The following is a 24,485-nucleotide window of genomic DNA, read 5'->3' on the forward strand; positions in this document are numbered from 1 at the left end:
GACAAAGGGGTGTTGGACATCAATTTAGAGGAGATGGGATAATTGATACTCTAATGGGTATTGGTTCAACTATTCTTAAACATAAAGATCTAATTGGTTCAACTGCTTCTGCTGTGGGAAATGTAGCAGGTGTTGTAAAGAGCATAAAAGATGCCCAGAAGGAATCTCATAAATTACAAGCAATAAAAGAAATTAAGAAAGGCAAAACTCAGTTGTCCCCCCAAGAACGACAGAAAATAATTCGAATACTTGGATCAGGGTTTCAAACGTTTTAACATCTTTTTTCCTAAATAAATACAAGTATGGAAGCAATTGATAGTATCTATCATTTGGATGATACTATTATTATCTCAAACTCCACTAAAAAAGAAGATTACTTCAAGGTAAATGCAATAACTGGAACAGACTGGAATACGAATGGTACAAAAAGTTTTGAAATAAATAATCAACAAACCTATTTGAATCTATCCGAAAGTTTCTTGTTGTGTAAATTTAAATTCACTAAGGCTGCGACTAACACAAACGCTACACTTGTAAATGATTTCTTCTGGAAAATGTTTGATAGTGTGCGTTTGTATATTGGAACACAAGAAGTTGAAGCGGTTGATTATGTCTCTGCTGTATCTGAAATGATGAAATTTACACTCTATAAATTCAGTGATAGAATGGGAAAGGGGTCTGTCGAAGGTTTTATTCCTGATATGTCAACGGGAACAAACACAGACCCTGGATATACTCAAAGGAAAGGAGCGTATAATGATACAAAAGCAGAAAATAGTTTTACTGTGGTAAAATAGTTTCCTCTTTAAGGTATATTTGGATTTTGTGATCATGATAAAGTTCTGTATGGTCTTAAAATTAGATTTCAACTACAAAGGAATGATAATGAAAATAGATTGCTTTTTGGTGTTGGTAATGCTTTTGGTGATCAGAATAAATTTGTAATTGAGGAAATGAGTTGGTATATCAGTGAATATACTCCTAATCTTAAAACAGAAGAGATGTTGAATAGAAGACTTAACTCAAAGAAACCACTCAGTGTGTCATACCTCAAAAGAAGATGTCAACACGTTAAACTCAACCAAACTACTTACACATGGAATTTGGGTGTTCTGGAAGGAAAGCCACGATATCTGTGGATCATTTTAAAAAAGCCAGATGGTGATACTGTGACTGATAAGAATAATGCATTGAGTGATAATGCCAAGGTGAAACAACTTCGCGTTTCTCTAGATGGAACATTTTATCCACGAGATAGATTGGAAATTAATTGGGAAAAAATGATTTTGCTGAAGCATACAAGTCTTACCAAAAGGTGTGTGAAAGTAATGGAAATAAAGAACCTATTTTGGATATGACAGCATTTAAAAGTTTGTATACAATCTATGCGTTTGACCTGAGCGCTCAAAAGGAAACTATAAAGTCTAATCGAGTGGATACTTCCCTATACATTGAAAGAGGAGAGAGTGAAGAAGTTGATACATATTGTTTGCTTTTGGAAGAAACAGAATTACAGATTAATACAGATAATGGTGTGATGATTAGTCTCACATAATTTTTTGTTAAATAAATGAGTGGCAAAGTACCAACTGGGGTATATGTTAATCAAATCAATCTTCATAAACTATCATCTTGTGTTCAAAATCAAAAGCCTTGTACGATTAACGTTAATACAATTCAGAGAAAAGGAGCAGTAAGAATTGATGTTTTGCTCACAAGAGATCAGGTTAAAATCTTGAATGACACTGGCTCACTTAAAATTAAAATGACAAAACCAATGTTGAAAAAATATTCAATAAGAGAGACGAGTGGAGGATTTCTCCCATTTCTAATTCCTTTATTTGCTGGTTTAAGTGCGGTTGGAGCATTGATGGGTGGTATTTCAACAGCGGTGAAAACTGCCAACGAAAGGAAGGCTCAACTCCAGGCTCAAAAAGAATTGGAAAGACATAACAAAGAGTTGGAGAAACAAATTAGTGGAAGTGGTGTAATTGTAGATTTTGCTGACAAACTTGAAGGTCTGCCTGATAAAGCGAGATTGTTAGTTGGAGATATGCTTTCTTCTATAGCACAAGCAGGTGTAAAATTAACGAAAAGAGGTAATGGATTATATCTTTCTAATAAATAAATGAGCATTGATGAGTGGTTTAAAGAATTTGGAAAGAATACAACATCAAATTTACAACTTGTCAAACATTGTAAGAAATTAAAAATTCATCATGTGGTTATTTGTATGAGAGATGAATTAACAAATGTGCCGAAACATACAAAGAATATTATTATGAACTTAGAAGATAATGATGGGAACGGTTCTCATTGGGTTTGTATTTTTAATAGTCAAGACAAATATTATTTTGATAGTTTTGGTCTTCCACCACCTGTTGAAGTCATAAAATTCTTACAGAATGGTGTTTATCAAACATTTCAAGTCCAAAAATTAAATTCCAAGTGTTGTGGTCAATTATGTCTATATGTGTTATTTCAACTCAACAAAAATAAAAAATTATATGATATTATTTTTAATCTAATATAAATGACTTATGTTGGTAAAGATGGTTCTATTTTTGGTGTATCTCAAGAACTGGATATTGATTTATCAAATTATTACACAAAGGCACAGGCTGAATGACATAAATATAATATAACCAAAAATATTAACATGAAAAATGCTTATAAATTAAAAAATTATCCAAGCCCGACTGACGCGAATGACTTGGTGAGATTAAGCGATTTATCACAATATATATCTTTAAATAAAACGGCCGTGTATTCCAAAGATACAGAAGTGTTGATATTATCTCCAGGTCATACAGAATTCACAGTTCGAATTAAAATAAATTTTTATAAAGAAGGGCGTATCGTTTGTATGAGAATAGAACAATGGGGGTATGATATATGAATGATTTAGGGTATAATTGGTCATTTAAAATTAACCTCGAAGACCTGGAACAATTAAATCAGTCTCGTAAGGAAGAATATTATCCACTTGGTATCGAGAATGAGTTTTGTGGGGCCACGATTCGGAAACAACAAATAAAAGAATTTAATAAGGGTAAATATAATAATGGTTTTGCCCTTGTTTATATCATGAAAACAGAAAAAACAGGATTATATATAATAAGTAAGGAAATACAAAATGATTTAACTATGGGGAGGTGTTTCGTGCCATAATATTATTCTAACATATATTTCTAATACATAAATGACAGCAAGAAGGCTTCAAGAAAATTATCATTTCTGTGTCCAAGCATACCTTCAAGAAAAGGGTATTCGGTATTTTAATAAATATGTTCCACAACATGAGAATGAGGTATTTTCAATAAAAGATTGGCATTATGCTGATGTTGAGAAACCGACAACTTTAGATTTAATTAGAATGTTAAATAATGAAAAAATTATAAAGTTAACAAAAGGTAAGGCTCTTTTAGAAATTCAAAAGAAATTTTATTGGTTTCCTGTTGTAAAAAAAATTATTTTGGACACAGGAATAACAAGAAATCCTGATGAATATATGTATAATATTCTATGGGGTGTAAGCGATTCAAGGATAATAAGGGATGAGGAAGGAGTTGAAGAAGAGAGGGAAGAGGAGGAAAAGGAGAAGAAAGAGAAGGAGGAGAGGGAGAAGGAAGAGGAGGAAAAGGAGAAGAAAGAGAAGGAGGAGAGGGAGAAGAGAGAGAAGGAGAGGGAGGAGAGAGAGAGAAGGAGAGGGAGGAGAGAGAGAGAAGGAGAGGGAGAAGGAGAGGGAGAAGGAGAGGGAGGAAAGAGCGAGACAAAATAAATATCAAAATATGGAAACCAGTGAGATTAAAAAAAGATTGGTGGTATTACAGAAAATAACTCAACCCACCGAGGAGGAAAAACAAAGAATTGACAAGTCTATTTGAAATATTTTCTACAAGACTATTGACATCGACAAGATATTCATTTTAATTCAAGTTTTTCATTTTTATTTTTTTTCTTAAATAAATGGAGGAGAGAGTGAAGGCATTTCTAAGGATTCTTTATGTTTTAAAAATTAAGATTCAAATGTGCATGTTGGAAACTAAAAAGGTTTTTGCACTCTGCAGGAATTTTTCACATAAATAAATGAGTTATTGTCTCAAATGTAAAAAGAAAATGAATACTAAAAATATTTCATATATTAAAAGTAAAAATAACAGGGTTATACAAAAAGGTATATGTTCGGTGTGTGGTTCAAAAAAAAATCAATTTATCTCCAAACACAAACGAGGAGGAGATATTCAAAAGTTTTTATCAGGAAGTAAATTTACAACTACTGGAATACCAGGGGAATTACATCTTCCAGGGTATTCTTTCTGTGGTCCAGGCACAAACTTGGATAAAAGATTAGATGAGGCAGACAATCCTAAATCATGGAGCAAACCCAGCAATAGAGTTGATGAAGTGTGCATGAGACACGATATTGATTATGGGAATACCACAACGTTGGAAGAAAAGCATGAAGCTGATAGAGAAATGTTGTATAATTTTTCTCTGATACAAAATCCAACCTTGAGAGAAAAAGTTGATCGGTTCATTGTGAAGATGATCAGTGCTAAATTGAAACTTGGACTTGGAAATTCAAAAAACTTATAGGCTCTAATGATGTCATTAAGACTGAAGAGCAATTAGCTGATGAATTACATAAACCAATATTCACAAAGTTTCAGAGAAGGAAAGTTTATTCCAAGGAAGTAGATTATATCTGGTCTGCTGATTTGATTGAACTCAATAATGATAAGGGGTACAAGTATGCTTTAACCGTTATTGATTTGAGGAGTAGATATGCATGGGTTGTACCATTAAAAAACAAAACAGGTAATACTCTTATGTTAGCCTTTCAACAGATATTTAATAAAAGTAAGAGAAAACCTAAAAAATTGTGGACTGATGAGGGTAGAGAGTTTTATAACAAGACATTTATGAATTTTCTAAAAAATAACAGTATTACATTATACAGTACCTTTAATGAAGGGAAGGCAGTTGTTGTTGAACGTTTTAATCGTACCTTAAAAGAGAGATTATATAATAAAATTCACACAACTCGGTTCACAACAATGGTCATCTTTTATTCAGGATATCGTGGATAAGTATAATGACACGGTTCACATGTCAACAAATATGAAGCCATCAGAAACATTTACAAAATTAAAATATGAAAAAGAGATTAATGTCAGAAAACCTAAGTTCAAAGTTGGTGATATCGTAAGAATATATAGGTGGAAATCTCATTTTGAAAAGGGTTATACTAAACGATGGACGAACGAACTTTTTAAAATTGTTGATGTAATAGATACAGTTCCTTGGACTTATAAGATATATGATTTGGAAGGGGAAGAGATTTTAGGTTCATTTTATTCACAGGAATTACAAAAGACAAAGATAAATTGAAATTTTTTGACTCCGCCCCTTTTTAACTCCGCCCACACAAAACCCACCCACATAAACCCCACCCCACACAAGCTCCACACAAACCCCACCCCACACAAACCCCACCACACACAAACCCCCCACAATCTCCACACAAGCTCCACACACACAAACCCCACACAAGCTCCACCCATATTCATCATATTCACATAATTAGTGATTAGTTAATTAGTTCCCCACACACAACATGTTTATTTAATTAAAAAATTATCCACCCATCCACACAAGCTCCACTCATCCACCCATCCACCCATCTCTCCACCCATCCATTTATCCACACAAACCTCATCCACATAAGCCTCATCCACATTCACCCCTCCCACATAAACCCTGCCCACACAAGCCCCACCCACATAAACCCCACCCACACAAGCCCTGCCCACACACGCCCCGCCCACGCAAGCGCTGCCCACACACGCCCCGCCCACACAAGCCCCGCCCACATAAACCCCACCCACACAAGCCCCACCCCCTCCTCCCCCCTGTGTGCCCCCACCTTTGACCCACCACTTCCCTCATCCCACCCCCACCCTTCCCCACACACACACATGGGGAGGGGAGGGGTGGGATGAGGGGGTGATGGGTCGTTGGGGGAGCGCACCTACCCCCCCACCCCCTCCCTCCCTCTCCTTCATGTCTTGATCCTTTTTTTGAAATTCAAAATCAAGTAATTGTAAATAAAACAAATATAATTAATCAAAATTGAAAATATTAAATATTCATTTGCGAGAATGTATAATTTTTCCCAGCAATCTTCTTCAGATGTCTTGTGATTTCGAAACTCAGACTCCATATTCTGTTTTGAAACAAAAAGTGGATAATAATTAGGTTTTATAAAGATAATTACATGGTAATATGAGTAAGCCTGGTGTTGGTTCTAAGTTCAAGCCTCGTTGACCACTGAATTAACACACCAGGAGGCCGACTCAGCCTGTCATCCTTCCAAGGCCAATAAAATGAATTCCAGTGTACTGGTAAAACCGCGTCCAAACTAATGATGCAACCAACATAAGGCGACATTCCAAAGAGAGAGTGATATTAATAAAAGAATAAATAAACAAATAACTAAATAATAATTCAGAAACATTTACCTCCAGAAAATCATGTGTTGTACCATATTTCTTCAACAGCTTATGTTGTGTGATCGAGCTGAAAAAAAAAAAATAATGAGTCAAGGGTATAGATGGAGAGACAGACAGAGAGAGGGAGATACAAAGAGACAGACAGGGAGAGATAGAGAGAGACAAACAGACAGGGAAAGAGACACACACACACACACACACACACACACACACACACACACACACACACACACACACACACACACACACACACACACACGTGTCTCACCATTGGTTTAATTCATTCGAGATCAGAGGCTGTGATAAGACTTCGTACCAGTCATTATAAATGTTTTTCAATTCTCTTCTAAAATCATTGACCTCTTCAATAAGAGCATTCATTTGATGCACCTCATCGTGATATGTAAACTCCACTTCTTCCAAGGACCTGCCAGGAAAAAATATATATTTTCGCATTATCACGATTTAATTTATAATCAATTGCTTCATTGTTCAAAGAGGAAACCATACACAAACTTACCAACTTTGTAGTGAGCTGTTATCTTCATCGGAAGAGAGTGAGTCCATGTCTCAGTTTTTTTACCATTGGTACAAGATGGCAAAAAGATCAGAGGCCGTGATAAGACGTCGTGTCAGTCATTAAAAATGTTTTTCAATTCTCTTCTAAGATGATTGACCTCTTCAATAAGAGCATTAATTTCATGCACCTCGTCGTGATATGTAAACTGCTCTTCTTCCAAGGACCTGCCAAGAAAAAAAAAATATATCAGAATTATCACGATTTAATTTATAATCAATTGCTTCATCGTTCAAAGAGGAACCCATACACAGGCTTACCAACTTTGTGTTGAGCTGTTTTGTTCGCGGAAGAAAGATCGCTCATGTCTCAGTTGTAAAAATGAAAATCCCGTCTGGCAGAAACTTTGTCTGGCGAATCACTTATAAGGCAACGATGAGGAGATTGCTTAATCATTGGGTGTGGCCACAGGAAATGACGCTTCGGGCGAGACAGCTTGGAAAATAACTGGGTGATATATTCTCAAATTGTATGAATCATTTTTAAAACGTACTTAAAATACCCTATAATGGTTTTGATTAAACTTATGTTTAAAAGCCTGTTCGTGTTCTGAGATAAAATATAAACATGAGGCCTTGTCTCACAGAATAGTTCCTATTTTTTCACAGCATGACTGTCCAAAAACACTTCCTCATTCACACAGCACAACCATGTCAAAAAAAAAACACTTCCTCATTTTCATGACACGAACTGAAAACATTTGAAACAAAACTTTTTTTATGGCGTAGTTTATGCACAATAATGATTTGCAACTCGGGCGGTGGCCAGATGAGATCATTAAGAGAAGTTTATCATTTCGTAATGGCACAAAAGGGGTATCTTAAAAAATATAAAGATTCAAATGTTTTGTTTTTCAATATTTTAGATGGGGATTATTGTGCAAAGAAAATTAAATTATTGAAGGAATTTGAGAATGAACAAATCTTTATAGGTTCAATGAGTGAGCTAAACAATATGCATCGGTTAATTGATAAAGAGTGTCCCGAGGGTTAGACGTTTTAGATATTTCTTTCGAATCACCTTTAACAAATCACATTACCACTTTAGTACTTGAACAAATCTTTATCTTATTGCATGGATTATTTGAAAAAAAAAAGTGTCCCCAGGTTAAAAGGGGAGACAAATAAATATACCTTGGGATAAAAAGGGGGTTTATTTTTAGGGAAAAAATATGAATCGCTGAAAATCCCCCATTCATTTACATGGGGAAAAGTGAGCCAGAACCAGTATATTCACCCTACTGCTGTGGTTATTAAATATCTAAACCTGTAGGTATAAAAGATCGAAAGCTGTGGATATGAATGATCTACTCTTTGTTTTCCAGCTTAGTGGGGCAAATTAAGGGAATGCCAGTGAAAAATTGTTGTGCACTATAAATGGTTTATTCAGTGGTCATGTGTAAATGCACTGTTGTATTTATTGAACAGTCCAACGCCCACGAGCTGCTTCTGTCAGTAGCGCTACCCCAGAAGACCCCAAGTTGGAGTTGGGAGAAAGGATCGTAGTTGCTGGTCACAGGGTTGGAGTCATTCGCTTCCATGGCAACACTGAATTTGCACCAGGTTGGTTAAATGTTTGCAACGATGGACGTTAGTCAGTTGTTGAAATTATATTGTTAAGTGCCTTGATACCACCAATGAGGAGCCCTGTCCTGACAGGATTGTGCAGAGGTGATTCACTTGTCTCTGAGCTGTCTGGTCTGCGTTTGATTCTCTTTCTGACTGTATAAGCTGTCGGATTGGTGCTTCACAGGCAGGGCATTGTGACCATGAGTGTGTCATCCCTTGGATAGAAATGAAGCTGAGGGCCCGTCTGTGAGTCAGTGGAAGTTTAAGATTCGGTGTATTAAGTGAAGAGGTGAGTTATCTCTGGCACCCTGAACAAATCACAAATTCCCGCTGAAACTGCAGAGAGCCAATGTCTTTTTTTTATTTTTTATTTTGTATACATGATCGAGGCTTGTGGCAGAATGAAATGGAACAAAATGGAAAGGGGGAAATCACTAACAGCAGGGTAGAGGTGAGGGTGAGAGTCAGATCAAGGGTGGGGGGAGAAGGACACAAGGGATGAACAAGCTGTAAACAAAGTGAATTAAACAAAAAGAATAGGAAGGGGAAGAAACAGAAAATGAGAAAACCAACCGATAACTAACAAAAGAAGAGGTGAGGGAGAGTGGGGGAAAAATAACACAATTATCTGGATAAGGGGAATACTTGAGAATGTGTTTTGGGTTTTTCAGGTATTCCTTGATACCAGAAAAGTCTTTCTGGTCTTTTCAGGATGCTGCTTACTCTTTCAGTGTGTCATTTCTGTATGGACTGCAGATCCAACACGTTAAACTAATGCACTGCATTCCATGGTGTTTACATATCACATGTGAATGTCTGTCTGGCTACAAAGGGCAAACCAACCAATGATGCTGATGATGGGCAGACTCCTTGAAGGTCTGTAGTGCAGAGCATAATTTGTCTTCGTACCCCTGTTATGATTCGAGATAGCATTAGCTCATTTTCACAAGGAAGAAAGGTGTCCATTTGAGACAGATCTGCAAACTTGTACAGATAATGGCCAGGATTCACAGTTTTTAAGGATGCAGTTGCTGATGCCACCAGGTTCACTTGCAGATGAAGTGTCAACTTTGGTCTGGACTTTCTCTCCCATTAAGTGTCGAAAGGTTATTTTTGGCTGCAGAGTAGGACAGAAGGAGTAGGAGCGGTGGGGGGTAGAGGAGAAGATGGGGGAGGAGAGGGGGGTGATGTGTGTTGGCAATTTTTTCTGCTCTAACTAATTGTACTGGATTTTCAATATGTTCTTTATTTAGCCAGTTACATGACCCATATGTTTACTTTTCTACGAAAGGTCAACATCTCTCAAGCTATTCTCAGAGAGCTGCCTCAATGCCGGTGAGTCTGGCAGTTCACTCAGGCAGATTGGCAGGGCCTGCAAGTGGCCATCTCTCTTCAAGACTGGTCTCTCAAATGTACTGCCCCTGATGTGAACTCATCCTGGAAATTCTTACTCAGAAACTCTGTCTCTGTCTCTGTCTGACACACACACACACACACACACACACACACACACACACACACACACACACACACACACACACACACACACACACACACACACACACACACACACACACACACACACACACACACACACACACACACACACACACACACTCATTCCATCTTATCTTCAGTTATCCTACCCATGGTACATTGACTCCTGTGGTGAGGCAGTTGCTCTGAAACAACTTACCTTCTCTTCCGAGAAGTCAAATCTGACCGAAGGCAATCTCAATGCATTCCAAAAAGCCTGCAATAAGTGTGTCCACTCTCAGGAGAGTGAAAAAAACCCCATCTGTCCAACCTCAAGAATGAACTTTCAAATTTGTCTCCCTCCTGTAAAACCTGGGGGCACCTTGTTAAGTCTGTCTCTGGAGTATGCGCCTATTCCATCCTTTCCCTCTCTTCAAATGGCATCAAAGCGATTCCGCTCCTGAGAAAGCTGAATGCCTCGATTCTGTGTTTGCTTCACATAAAGGAGGGGGGGGGTACGTATCCCCAACCCCTCACTCTCAGTTCCCATCCTTCCCTGTCATACCCAACTGCTGCTGCACTCTGTATAATTTGCATCTGAGAAGGTGGAGAAGGTTCTGTCAACCCTTGACTGACTCTGCTACTGGACCAGATGGCATCAGTTGATGTGTCCTACACACCTGATCTGCTGCTCTTGCACATGCTATTTCTGCTCTTTCCTGTATAATTTGTCCCAGGTCATCTTCCATCTGCTTGGAAATCAGCCAACATCACTGCATTACATAAATGGAATTCATAGTCACATTTGATATGAACACCTTCCTTTTTTACAACAACCTCATCTCAGATCACCAATTTGGATTCCAACCAGGTCACTCTACCTTGGACATGGTGCTTCTACTCACTCAACAATGGATGGAGGCCCTCATTGTTAGACATTAGATTGGGGCTATCTCTCTGGACATATCTTGTTCTTTTGAGAATCTAGCATCCTGCCTTACTCTCCAAACTCTCTGTCTATGGCATCCGAGGCCAACTCCACACATGGCTTCCTGACTTTTTCATCGTTCAGACCGAGCTGTCGGCAGTAGCCTCTTCCTTCTCTTCAGACCTTGACAAAGTCACAAGCTGGTAAAACACTTGGAATATGTCTTTCAATCCAGACATATCTCACTCTCACTGTCTCTCTCCAAAAGGACCATATGGCAAACCCTCACATCGACTTTTTAAACAATCCTCTTGAGGAAGACCAGTCATTCAAACTCATGAGTCTCACCATCAGCCATGAACCTTCTTGGGCAAACCACATTTCAAAGTTGGCCTCCAAAGCCAGTCGCCATCTGGGCATCCTCTGTTGCACAACGTCCTTCCATGGCACACCTGAACTACTATCTACTTACAAGGCTGTCACCTGCAGCTTGATGGAGTGCTGCTCTCCCTTCTGAGCTGGATCTCCTGCTTCACACCTTGCTCGGCTTGACACCATGGAAACCAAGGCCTTCAAGATCATTGGAATCTCCCATGCTGAGGGTGAGGCCATGGGCCTATCACTTTCCCATCGCAGACAGGCTGGTGGTCTCTCTGTCTTCTGCTGCTTGCTTCCTATCTGGTCTTGTACACTGCTCTTTTTGTGCTTTGTCAACCCCCCCCCCTTGCCCCCCAGGTTTCTGCTGCTCCATCATCAACCCCCTCTGGTGAAACTACCTACATTTAGGATCACAGCTCACCTCCACTCATTTGTTCCTCTTTCCCCCTCCTGTGGAACAAACTTCCACATTCTCTTCAATCTCATTCTTCTGTCAGGTCCGGCCAGATTAGATCTGTCACTTGCTCCAGGTACAATGTAAACCTGTACTAACCTGTTCCATGGTCGGGTTGTCGGCAACTAAACCGTCTCCCCCACCAGGTTTTCTGGAGAGGAGGGTGTTTGGATATGGACACCCAGCAGGATTAAAAACAAAACCTGTCAAAGGGCAGAGGACCTCCTTGTGAGCCAATGGCCATCCATATCTCGTGCCCAACTGTCTGCGGATATCCTCCTGTAGTTGGGTTACTTTTTTATTGAAGGAGGTTGGTGGCAGGATTTGCACTCCGGACACCGTAAAACCCTTCATTAGACAAAACTAACCACAAAAATAATCTGGACAAAGCCTTCGGGACCCCCACTCTTTGAGGATAGGAGGAAAACCACAGGGTAACCTTCCCGAGTCAGATTGTAGTAGTGTGTGTTGGGGTGGTGCTGAGGTGTTGTCCACCAGAAGGTGGTCTCCTTGGGATAACCTGAGGCGGTCCCTTCAGCTGAGTGCCTGGAATGTCCTATCCCTAAGAGAGGATGATCACCTGTCTTATCTTCTGAGCTCAAACAGTTGGACATTGGTATTGCAGCACTCTCTGAGGTTCAGACCGGATTGCGGTGAGATCGTGGTGGGTGGTTACACCTACGATTGGTGTGGTCACTCTGATGGTTACCATGCCCAAGAAGTTGCTGTAGCTGTGTTCCATGAGCTGATTCCAATGGTAATTGAGGTAACACCAGTTAACGAGTGTATTATGAGACTAAGGATTCATCACTCCTTAGGTGTCATTTCCCTGGTCTCTGTCTATGCTCCGGCTGAGGCGAGTGATCTCACTGTAAAGGACACATTCCATGCCACTCTCGAGTTTGTGGTTGATCAGTGCCCCAGGTGAGATCCTCTTCTAATCTTGGGCGATTTCAATGCGTCGACGGGAACTGATCGGAATGGTTATGAGACGTGTTGGTCCGCATGGGTCTGGAACAATGAACCAAAATATCATTAGGTTCCTTGACTTTGCAAGAAGTCCTGGACTTAGGGTGGCTGGTTCATGGTTCCAGCACCCACAGGCGCATTGTTTGACTTGGTATTCCAACACTGGTGGTGTGGCAAAGGAGATTGACCATGTCCTTGTTGATGGTCGCTGGAGGATGATCCAGAACTGCAGGATCTACCGGAGTGCTCAGTTCCTCAATACCAACCACAGGCTTGTTGCACCAACTCTGAAGTTGCAGCTTAAATCCGGAGAATGGTGCCATTCCAGCCTTGGCTGGATTTTGGCAAGTTCAAGGATAAGAGGGTAGCTGGGGAGTTTGCGAACAGGCTGAATGGAGATTTGGAGGATCTGGGTGCTCTGGGGAATCCTGAAGAGTTGTGGAGTGCCTTCAAGGCCACTGTCCTTGATGATGCCGGTGGATGTCTTGGAACTCAACGTATGGTGAAGAAGAATTTTGTCTTTCAAGGGACACTTCATACCATTGACCAGTGTTGTAGGGCCAGACTGAATGAGCTGCTCAGGGAGTTGAGGCGTAAAACTGGATGTGCGCTAAGGGTGGACAAGAGGCCTATGTGTGTGGATTCTGTGCGGGGGTAGAGCATCACCTGTGGTCAAGTGATTCTCATCCTGCTTACAGGGGAATTCGTGCATTGTGTTCCTCCAAGCCCATCTCTCAGTGTACTGCAGTTAGAGCAGAAGGTGGGGGCTTTTGACAGAGGATTCCGAAGTGAAGGCCCACTGGGCCTGTTGCTTTGAGCGGCTGTACCAGGCTGATGCACTAGCTGTCGATTTGGATGTCAGGGTTGATACTATCCCCATTGATGACCCTCCAATCAACTGTGATCCACCTTCACTTGTGGAAACACATGCTGCAATGAACTGGTTAAATGGGGTAAAGCTCCTGGGATCTGTGGCATCCATGCTGAAATTATCAAGGCTGGTGGAACCATTGTACTCATGTCATTGAACGCAGTTGTGTGCTCTGCCTGGAACACAGGCATCATCCCAACTGACTGGAAGAGGGACCTTGTTGCCCCCCTCTGGAAAGGGAAGGGTGATCGCCAAGACTGCAGCAACTAACCAGGGGTGACGCTGCTCTCGGTGCCGGGCAAGGTCTTTGCTCGGATAATTCTTGATGGGGTTCGCCACCATCTGCTTGAGCACCAGCGGCCAGAGCAGTCAGGCTTTACACCAAAGAGGTCAACGATTGATCATATCCTTGCTCTTCGGGTCCGCACCGAATGCAGACGAGAGTTTCGGTAGGGGCTGCTTGCAGCTTATGTTGATCTCTGCAAAGCATTTGATCCAGTGAGTCAGGATGCCCTCTGGAGGATTCTTGGTCTTTGTGGGGTGCCACCAAAACTGATCAATCTAATGTCTGAACTGTACTCTGGTACTCAGAGTGCTGTGAGATGTGGTGGTACCATCTCTGACTTATTTCCAGTTGTTGCTGGAGTTCGTCAGGGGTGTGTACTGGCCCCCAAAATTTTCAGCACTTGTAAGGACTGGATTCTGGGGAGAATGTTGGAGAGATCAAGCGGCGGTGCATCGTTTGGGAATGTCAAGATCTCTGACCTTGATTTCACAAATGATGCAGTCATCTTTGCGGAGACTCTGGATATCCTTTTGGGGGCCCTTGAGGTGCTGAATGAGGAGTCGGAGCCACTGGGATTACGGGTTTCCTGAGTGAAAACTAAGATCCAGGCTTTCAATGACATCTTGGATGCTGCCATCTTGTCTGTACCTGTTTTTGGCGAGGATGTTGAGGTCATGGAGAGATTCACTTACCTTGGCAGTGAATTTCATTTCTCTTTGGGCTGTGAGCCAGAGGTCAGTAGATGTCTGGGTCGGGCCTGGGGAGTCATGGATTCACTGGATCATGGGGTTTGGTGCTGCCGGTACCAGTGCAGGACGAAAGTCCAAGTCTTCAGGTCCTTGGTGCTTCCAGTCTTGATCTATGGATTTGAAACTTGGCTGACCATGGATCTGAGATTGCGACGTAATTCCTTTGGTACCAGGTCTCTTTGGAGAATTATTGGTTATTGCTGGTCGCACTCTGTGTCCAACTAGTGGTTGCTGAGAGAGACTCAAAATGTTACCTGCATAGTCAGTGAGCATCAGCTGCGGCTGTATGGACATGTGGCTCGTTTTCCTGATGGTGATCCTGCTCACCAGATTCTCTCAGCAAGGGAGCCTCGTGAGTGGAGGAGGACAATGGGCCAACCACATGCCTCGTGGTTGCAGCAGGTTGATTAGCATCTCAAGGAGATGGGGATGGCCAGACATCTGCCTGGGGATGGCAAGATGGAGGCTCCTGGAGTATCGGTGGAAAGTGGATGCAGCGACGCGCTGCTGCGGCGCATGCTCCCATACCTGACCTGACCTCATTCTTCCCTTGAAGTCTTCAAGACAGCTGTTCATCAATATCTCAGATCATCCCCATTACAAAATCATTATCTTTTCTCCCCTCACTAAACCCACCCCACTCCACCCCAACCCAAGCCCTTTTCCTTCCAAACTTCCAGTTTTCCCCTCCTGTTAGTTTCTTTCTGTATCCATTGTTGTCTTCTGCTCCCCATTCCACCTTGCACCCAATGTTTGGCCAAGTCTCCCTCGATCTTGGCCAACCCCTCCCCCCGCTTTTTCCACTATATTTTGTCCTGTTCTGTCATCTTCCATTCACTGTACTTGCTCTTCCACGAGCCTCGATTATGTATGCAAAAAAAAAAAGATGAAGATACTTTGGACTTCTGCAGGTGTGAAGACAGGGATGCAGCTGTAGGACTAATAATTGAAGAAGAAGAAGAAGCTTCCAATTTATTATCCTGTACGTACATCATCTGTTGGGAAAAAGCAAGTGATTGCTTAAGCCAAGTTGCTATGTCGATGCACACTTGTCGATGAAGTGAAAAAGGCAGAGGTGTGAGTGTCGTGACGATGTGCAAGTGCATTGTGTTTAAGGCCCTGTCACAGCTTGACGATTTAGCCAACGTATGCCTGACGTATGTAAAATTGGGCTAAAACGCCGGCACACGTCGAATATGTTATGGGTAAGTTTGTATACGTTAAGAGCACGCTGAAAAACACTGCCATACGTCATAGTACGCTGGCTTTCATCATTGTACTTTGCGGTTGTCCTCAAATTTTAGCATGCTTGAAATTTTACGACGTATGCCAGCGTATGACTCACACGTTCCGCTACGCTGGCCATAAGTTGTAGGCACGTTATGCGATCGTTGACACACGTCGACACACGTTACTTGTAAGTTACTCATAAGTCGAAACACGTCGAGGTAATGATTAGCGTACCCGAACCTTATCTATAACCTATGAGTAACGTGTTGTAAGCACGTTACACAATCGTTGACACACGTCGAGGCACGTTATGCGACCGTTGACACATGTCGAGGCACGTTACTTGTAAGTTACTCAAGTCTTGGCGTACCCAAAACTTATTTCTAACCTATGAGTAACGTGCTTTGAACCTATGTGTAACGTACCTCCAACGCATATTGACGAATGTTGACGTATTTGATTGACGTCTTCCGGACAAGCACAGAACTTACTGAATGCGTTTCTAGTTTACAGCTACCGTATAATGGCGTATTGGCAGCGTTTAAAAATAATAAAAAAACAATAATTTCTGATATTTCGTCACATGCCGTTACGTCACGTCCGATTGCCTCTTCAGTTTGCTCATGTCTTATTCTTAGTTCCTCCTCTGTGAATATTTTCTGTTTGAGGATATTGTCACGTCGACGTCGAAACATAAAAGCAAATGTCCGAATATATTTTAAAATTCGTGATATAATGAAAAAAAACAACAACAACAACTTCAGATATTTCGTCACGTGCCTTCACGGAGCCAAGGAGAAAAAAAGAAAATGTGCCTTGACGGAGAAAATAAGTTTTGGGTATGCTAAACATTACCTCGACGTGTTTAGACTTATGAGTAACTTAAAGGAACTTGTGTCCACGATCGCATATCGTGCCTACAACTTATTCGCAGCGTAGCGGAAAGTGTGAGCCATACGGCGAGTAAGTCGTAAAATTTTCAGTATGCTTGAAATTTCACGACGTACTAAACGTACCACAAAATATGACAGCGTACTTCATCGTTTTTCAGCGTGCTCTTAACGTATACACAACTTAGCCATTACGTATTCGACGTGTCCCAGCGTTTTAGACACATTTTTCATAGGTCTGCATACGCTGGCTAAATCGTCAAGGTGTGACTGCGTGGTTGACACTTCCAATTCTCAGGCGGTTATGATTTAAATCGGCGTGCAGCAGGTTTTTAACAGGCTACGCCACGAGTTCATCGGCGATACGTGCAGCGCGCTATGCCGAAGTTAAACTATCGTTGGGCATAGGTTGTGAACGCCGACAACAGGCTAAGCATTCGTTGGTATAAGTTATCTATAAGACAACGAAACGTTCTGTGCCCGTTACTAATATGTTATGCATACGACCAACACATTATGAATACGACCAAAACTTAAAAAAAAACATCAATTTCAGCGTACGCCAACGTTTTGCATACATTTTTATACGTTGCCATTGCTGGCTAAATCGTCAAGGTGTGACAGCGCCTTTACATGCGGGATCAAGTTCGACCATATTTGCACTTACAATATCCTGTAATAGTTTTAGTTGTAACATCGTTGTGTTTTTTAGGTTCTCGTGTGTGTGTGTGTGTGTGTGTGTGTGTGTGTGTGTGTGTGTGTGTGTGTGTGTGAACTTCTGAAGGCCGATCGTGTATTGCAGGCTTCTGGTATGGAGTGGAGCTCGACGAGCCTCTTGGGAAGAATGATGGCTCGGTGTCTGGAGTTCGTTACTTCCATTGTCCTTCAAAGCACGGATTGTTTGCTCCACCATCCCGTGTGCACAGGTGAGTGTTCTGCATGAACCTTCCATCAGAGTACGTTTTGAAGTGATCTTGTGGTTTGTTGTAAAATTATTGGGCCGTAAACAAACAACATCCACACTTAAAATTTGAATTTACTTCCCTAGGTGTAACTGGGTTTCCATTTACTGTGTGGTTAACTTATTATGACTTGTTACCCTTGCCAGAGGAGAGGGTATTGCATATGGGTCAGTTTGTTTGTGTGTTTGTTTTTGTCCACACACAACTTTAGTGTTTTTCTCTGCAACCGCTTATGAGATTGACAAAATTTTCACCATCGGAGTGACTTCTCATGTAGAATGTTTTAATGATAATTATGATGTCATCGGTCATGTGTTGTGGCAGCCATATTGGAAAAAAGGAAAAAGTTGGACCTCTGTAGCTCCAAAACCGCACCAAGGAAAAAAAATTGAAACTTGGTACATGGCAAGTACTCCCCATGGGGAATAAGTGTTTTTTTTTTTAATACGACATCATGTTATGATGTTCATCATGTTCCTTTGTTATGATGTCATGGTTGAATACGTAGAACGCCAAATCCGATCAGTCGAAAAAAAATTTGAGGGTCATCGAGCGATAAATTGGTCACAGATAAAAACTTGATGCTGTCACCATGGTTCATCAGCCATTAAAAAAAAATTCAAAATTCTCTGAAAGAGGTGAACAGATCGAGGTGAAACATTCCAGGTACGACCGCCTATCCATGAGGAACAAAATGCTCACACCTGTAACGTCACAGGTCACATGGTTTGGCAGCCATGTTGGATTTACCATAAAACCTACAAAAAAATCTTCTTCCCCAGAACGGCTGGACAGATCAAGGGGGAGACATCACACAAATGTTCCACAAGCCTTGGGGATAGAGGGTATTCACGAATAATTGATAGTTTACATGGTCTGGCAGCCATATTGGATTGAGCGAAAATCTTTAAAAAAAATTCTCTCTTGAACTGTGTTATAGATCAACGTGAAACTTCCACAGTTATGATCCAGTAGTGATCGTGAATATTGTTTTTAAATTTGAACCTGATCGGACGCATGGTCTGGCAACCAGAATTATTTAATTTTTTTGAATCTGGGTTCTTTTTGATAGGCACCACAAGGCCAAAAGTATGTGGACACCTGCTCGTCCAACATCTCATTCCAAAATCATGGGCATGAATATGGAGTTGGTCCCTTCTTTGCTACTATTACAGCCTCCACTCTTCTGGGAAGGCTTTCCACGAGATGTTCGAACATTGCTGCGGGGATTTGCTTCCATTCAGCCACAAGGGCATTAATGAGGTCGGGCACTGATGTTGGGCGATTAGGTCTGGCTCGCATTCGGCGTTCCAATTCATCCCAAAGGTGTTTGATGGGGTTGAGGTCAGGGCTCTGTGCAGGTCAATCAAATTTCTTCCACACCGATCTCAACAAAACTTTTCTGTATAGACCTCGCTTTGTGCACGGGGCCATTATCATGCTGAAACAGGAAAGGGCCTTCTCCAAACTGTTGCCACAAAGTTGGAAGTACAGAATCGTCTAGAATGATATTGTATGCTGCAGTGTTAAGATTTCCCTTCACTGGAATGAAGGGGCCGAGCCTGAACCATGAAAAACATCCCCAGACCATTATTTCTTCTTTACCAAACTTTACAGTTGGCACGATGCATTCAGGCAGGTAACGTTCTCCTGGCATCCCCCAAACCCAGATTCATCCATCAGACTGCCAGATGGTGAAGCGTGATTCATCACTCCAGAGAATGCATTTCCACTGCTCGAGAGTCCAATGGCGGTGAGCTTTCTGCCACTCCAGCCGACGCTTGGCATTGTGCATGGTGATCTTAGGCTTGTGTGCGGCTGCTCGGCCATGGAAACTCCTTTCATGAAGCTCTCCACGAACAGTGTTTGTTCTGACGTTGCTTCCAGAGTCAGTTTGGAACTCGGTTGTGAGTGAGTGTTGCAACCGATGGCAGATGATATTTCCACGCGACGCACTTCAGCACTCAGCGACCCCGTTCTGTGAGCTTGTGTGGCCTACCACTCGCGGCTGAGCTGTTGTTGCTCAGAGACATTTCCACTTCACAATAACAGCACTTACAGTTGACCGGGGAAACTCTAGCAGGGCAGAAATTTGACAAACTGACTTGTTGGAAAGGTGGCATCCTATGACGGTACCACGTTGAAAGTCATTGAGCTCTTCAGTACGGCCCATTCTACTGTCAATGTTTGTGTATGGAGATTTCATGGCTGTGTGCTTCATTTTTATACCCCTGTCAGCAATGGGTGTGGCTGAAATATCCAAATACACCAATTAGAAGGGGTGTCCACATACTTTTAGCCATGTAGTGTGTGTATATATATCTATATATTATTTCTGTTAATGTCTGCGTGTAATTTGACGTATCTCCTCCAAAACTGCTGGACGGATTGTCGCCACTTTCGGCATGCGGGTGCTCTGTGGTCTAATGAATAGCATGGGCTATGTGAGATCGTGCCAGATGGACAGGTTTGGGAATTTTGGGCGATTTTCTAATTTTTACATTCATTTGCATGGCAACGTGTGACGTCACTGGTGAGAGGCGTAATTCCGTCATGACATTATCGGTCAGTCGCTGACGTCATTACGTCAGTCGTCGACAGACAGTCACCACCGAGAGGCGTAATGCCACTCCTCGAAAACAGCGTCTGCAATGTAAAACCCTCTTCTGCACATGCTGACTTCCTCAGAAGGTGAATTTGACACAAAAAATGTAACAAGAAACATTGTATTTTAAGTAAAGATTTATTAAAAAAAAAAATTATTTCTGTTAACGTCTGCACATATTTTGACGTTTCTCCTCCGAAACCGCTGGCAGGGATGTGCTCATTTCCCATATACTGGGGTTTCTTAATGTGACGAAGACGATGCACTAAATTTCTAAGCTGGAATTAGATGACAACGTGGCTTCCACAAGATTTTCAACCCATCGACGGCCGCATTTATTCCCGTTCGGTCGCCATTGCTGAACTGCTGTCCGGTAAGTGTTGCCATCTATCCAAAAATATGAACTCGAGTAAGGGAGTACTCATTGCATCAAACACTGAACATAAACACAACTGATATTAAATAGTATAGCTCAGAACATCAGCAATGGTTGTCATGTTTTAAAAATCAGCGTGGAAGGAGGGGTTCGATGAGCGCCAGAGCTCTGCCAACATGATGTACCCCGATTGGCTCTTTCCCGGACTGAACTCGCTGTCTTAGACTGTCAATTTGTGTCTGAAATCCAACGTACATATTAAAAACACCAGAAAATAAGTTGCAATAGGCCTACGTCCAGATAACATCAAAGGCTAAAATCTGAAGGCAGGGGGAACCCGGGAACGGGTATGAGGTCATCCCTTCATTGCCCGGATTCTCTTCTTTTCTTTGTTTTTCGAAAGTGCGGTGTCCGACAATAGATTCTGTTCCTTGAATGCGTGCGTGTTAACTGTTCAAAAGAGGTGTTCGATTGTCGGATGCACCCAAACAACTGCCGTTCATTACATTAATTGTCAATATCAACCGCCATCATTACCTGTGTTGTGTCTTGCGTGTGTGGTCTTCAAATTAAAGTGTCCAAGCGGTGTTCGATCGTCGGATGTGTGCCAAAAAGTGCTGTTCATTGAAATTTGCATTCTGATTCTCGGTCACCCTCCACTGCTCCTGTTCAGTCCAGGGCTCGGCCTACATCATGTTAAACTTGCCCCATCAGACGCCAACCTTCCAGTCACACTGCAGAGGATGCAATTTCCAGTCAGACTTGCATACTCGATGCCCATAAACAAATCCCAGGGCCAAACATTTGACAAACTCGGAATATACCTCCCAGCCCCTGTGTTCTCCCATGGCCAACTATATGTTGCATTTTCACGTGCGAGAGGTTACTCCTATGTATCTATCAAATTGGACAATAATTCCTCACAAGGACTATTCAGCAACAAGACACTCACCCAAAATGTCATCTACAGAGAGGTCCTTTAGAAAACTAAGGACAGGTAACCATAGTGCATCACATCCCTCATGACACCCTCCCCAGCTTCCCATAACACCAACTATTATGCCTCATCCCCCTTTTGCCACCCATTCAACTCCATGCAGAGCACGGGTATATGCTAGTATATTATATATATGCAGTTACAGTTGTGGGGTAGATGGAAGAATTTAATCGGGAATTTAGCATTGTGTAGAATTGCTTGGTCCGTGGACGAGTAGAAAGAATCTTGATGTAACTAAGTTCGGGAATCTGTGAGCTTAAAGGTCCCCTGACATGCAAAACTTTCTGGTTATTTATATATTAAATTGACCTTCCTAGTGAAGAAATCACCCATGTTTTTTTTTTTAAATAAAAAATGGGATAATTAGAGCAATATTTCGATCATTTCTGGTGCCTTTCACAACTTGCTTTGCCCCGCCCCTAAAAAAAAGTTGCCCAGTGAATCGCAGCGTTGACGTCACAAGCAGAAACTCGCACAGAGTGGATTGACTCGAGATCTCTAGAGTCTAGACCAGCGTTTCTCAACCTTTTTACCCTTGTGGAACCCTTGACCTCGTTTTTGTCTCGGGGAACCCCTGCATAAAAATTATTATATACCATTATTAATAACGAGCTCTTTTATATTTTTATCGTAGTTCACGTGGTAAACATAATATATTTTTTTCGGATACCTGGTTTAAGGAAAAAATGACCCCCTTTTTGTCAAATTTATTGTCAATGAAAAAAAAACATCTTGCTCGTTGGAGACCTCACACCGAGGTTTTAATTCACAAATAATTTTTTTTGTTTTTGTTTGAAAGTGTTTGTCAACCCCGAGTCTGTTTGACAATTAAAAAACACACCTCATGAAACTTGATCAACAAAACTTAAACAAATAAAGCTGAAGCAATAAAGGTAAACAGAAGAACGAACACACAGAGACAGAGAGAGAGAGAGACAGAGACAGAGACAGAGACAGAGACAGAGACTGACTGACTTCGTGCTAGGAAGCACTGAGAAGATAGATGGACACCGTGCATGCGTCCCGTACTTGAGTCAGTCACTCAATGATACACGAATCCACCGCGTACAGGACATCCACTAACCAGTGAGGGCGGTTTCACACTGGCGCCATATAGACATCGTTAAATACATTCCCTATTGTTGTTATAATTGGAAATAATATAAGTGGTTGAAACCTCTATTATAATAACCAAGGAGTTTCCAACAATATGCCGTACGTGTATAGTAAAATTACGAATATTAAATCAAACAAAAACTACTCAAAAATACATTATCCTATTTATTACTGTTTCTCACGGAACCCCGAGCGACCTCTTACGCAATCCGAGGGTTCCGGGGAACCCTGGTTGAGAAACACTGGTCTAGACTAGTCCGATAAATCCGTCATCCGTCAGACTAGGCCGATAAATCCGTCGTCCGTCCGACTCGGCCGATACATCTGACGTGCTGTAGCTTTCTTTTATTATTCTCTTTTCTTCATTGTTTTCTACTCTCTGTCTGTCTATTGAGTGCAGCCTGTGGCTGCTGGTTGCATCATTGGTTGGGACGCGGCTATGCCGCTGATGCAGTGTCCCCCTTACCAGTACACTGGTGCTCATTTTGCTGACCTCGGAAGGATGACAGGCTGAGTCAACCTCCTGGTGTATTTTAATTCAGCGGCCAACGAGGCTTGAACTCAGGACCCTAGGATCCCAAGCCACCACCCTCACCACTAAGGCCTAGGTCACATTTGCCACGGCGGCCGTGGGGTCTCCAAAATCTGCGGCCACTAGCAATTATACGGCGGCCGCAGTATTTCCACGGTCACACAATGTAGCAGTCACATATGTATTTATTTTTCGGGTAGCCGCACGACGTATTTATAAATTGTGGAGACCGAAAACGTGGGGTTGCCGTACGGTCTTTGATTTGATGTCGCAAGGTGCCTGCAAGGCGACCGCAGGGGGGCCCTAAGGCGAACGTGCGGCCAGACGGACGGTAACGAGTGGGTATATATACCAGTTCTTTTTTTTACTGAAATAAAAATATACCAGTATATATAACTGAATATACTAGAACTATAATATACCGTGGTGCCCCCAGAATCCGAATGCCCCATTGTTTGAACAAATTGGAATTCGAACAATTTTTTTCTACAAAATTTGGCCCTAAAAACCTAATACATTTTAAAAAACCGAACACAACGTGGCGTTCATGTTTGTTCACGTGTCTCCCCCACCTGTTCGACCCGCATCTTCGCGCTTTGTTCATTCAGTTCGTCGGTGGAAGTCCTCGTGAAAGCATCTCTCGTGTGTCGTTCGATACTTTAGGCCTCAGTTACATTTGCTCTACGGCGAGGATACGGTGGCCGTACGCCCTCTGAATTGACAGAAACGTGCGGCGGCCGCAGAGAAACTGAGGTGGCCTCAGGGTGGCCCTACGCTGTATGGCTATATTTTACAGGTCGTAAGGTCGCCGTGGAATTATAACGCGGAGTTATAACTTTTTTCATTTCTACGATTGCCGTAGAAATTCGACAAGCCGAAACAAAAGAACTGGTTAAAAAAAACATAAGAATTAACACATTCGTTACCGTCTGTCTGGCCGCACGTTTGGCTTAAGGTCCCCCTGCGGTCGCCTTGCGGGAACCTTGCGTCTGCCTTCAAAATTGTA

General features: G+C 41.9%; 1 protein-coding gene across 15 annotated transcripts in view; it reads left to right on the forward strand.

Annotated features, from left to right (window-relative positions):
• LOC147022564 (CAP-Gly domain-containing linker protein 4-like) overlaps window positions 1-24,485 on the forward strand; it is a 151,233-nt gene that overhangs the window by 83,501 nt on the left and 43,247 nt on the right. For all 15 annotated transcript variants that reach the window (XR_015059789.1, XM_085887275.1, XM_085887271.1 and 12 more), the window contains 2 exons: window positions 8,520-8,654; window positions 17,694-17,817. Coding sequence is in view for 14 of the 15 variants with exons in the window: in XM_085887275.1 (XP_085743401.1) it covers window positions 8,520-8,654; window positions 17,694-17,817 (259 nt within the window). In the remaining variant the exon portion in view is untranslated. The remainder of the gene's footprint in view (window positions 1-8,519; window positions 8,655-17,693; window positions 17,818-24,485) is intronic.

Source organism: Eptatretus burgeri, chromosome 7, assembly GCF_056783735.1.
Source record: "Eptatretus burgeri isolate ZD-2024b chromosome 7, Ebu_testis_v1, whole genome shotgun sequence".
Lineage (NCBI taxonomy): Eukaryota > Metazoa > Chordata > Myxini > Myxiniformes > Myxinidae > Eptatretus > Eptatretus burgeri.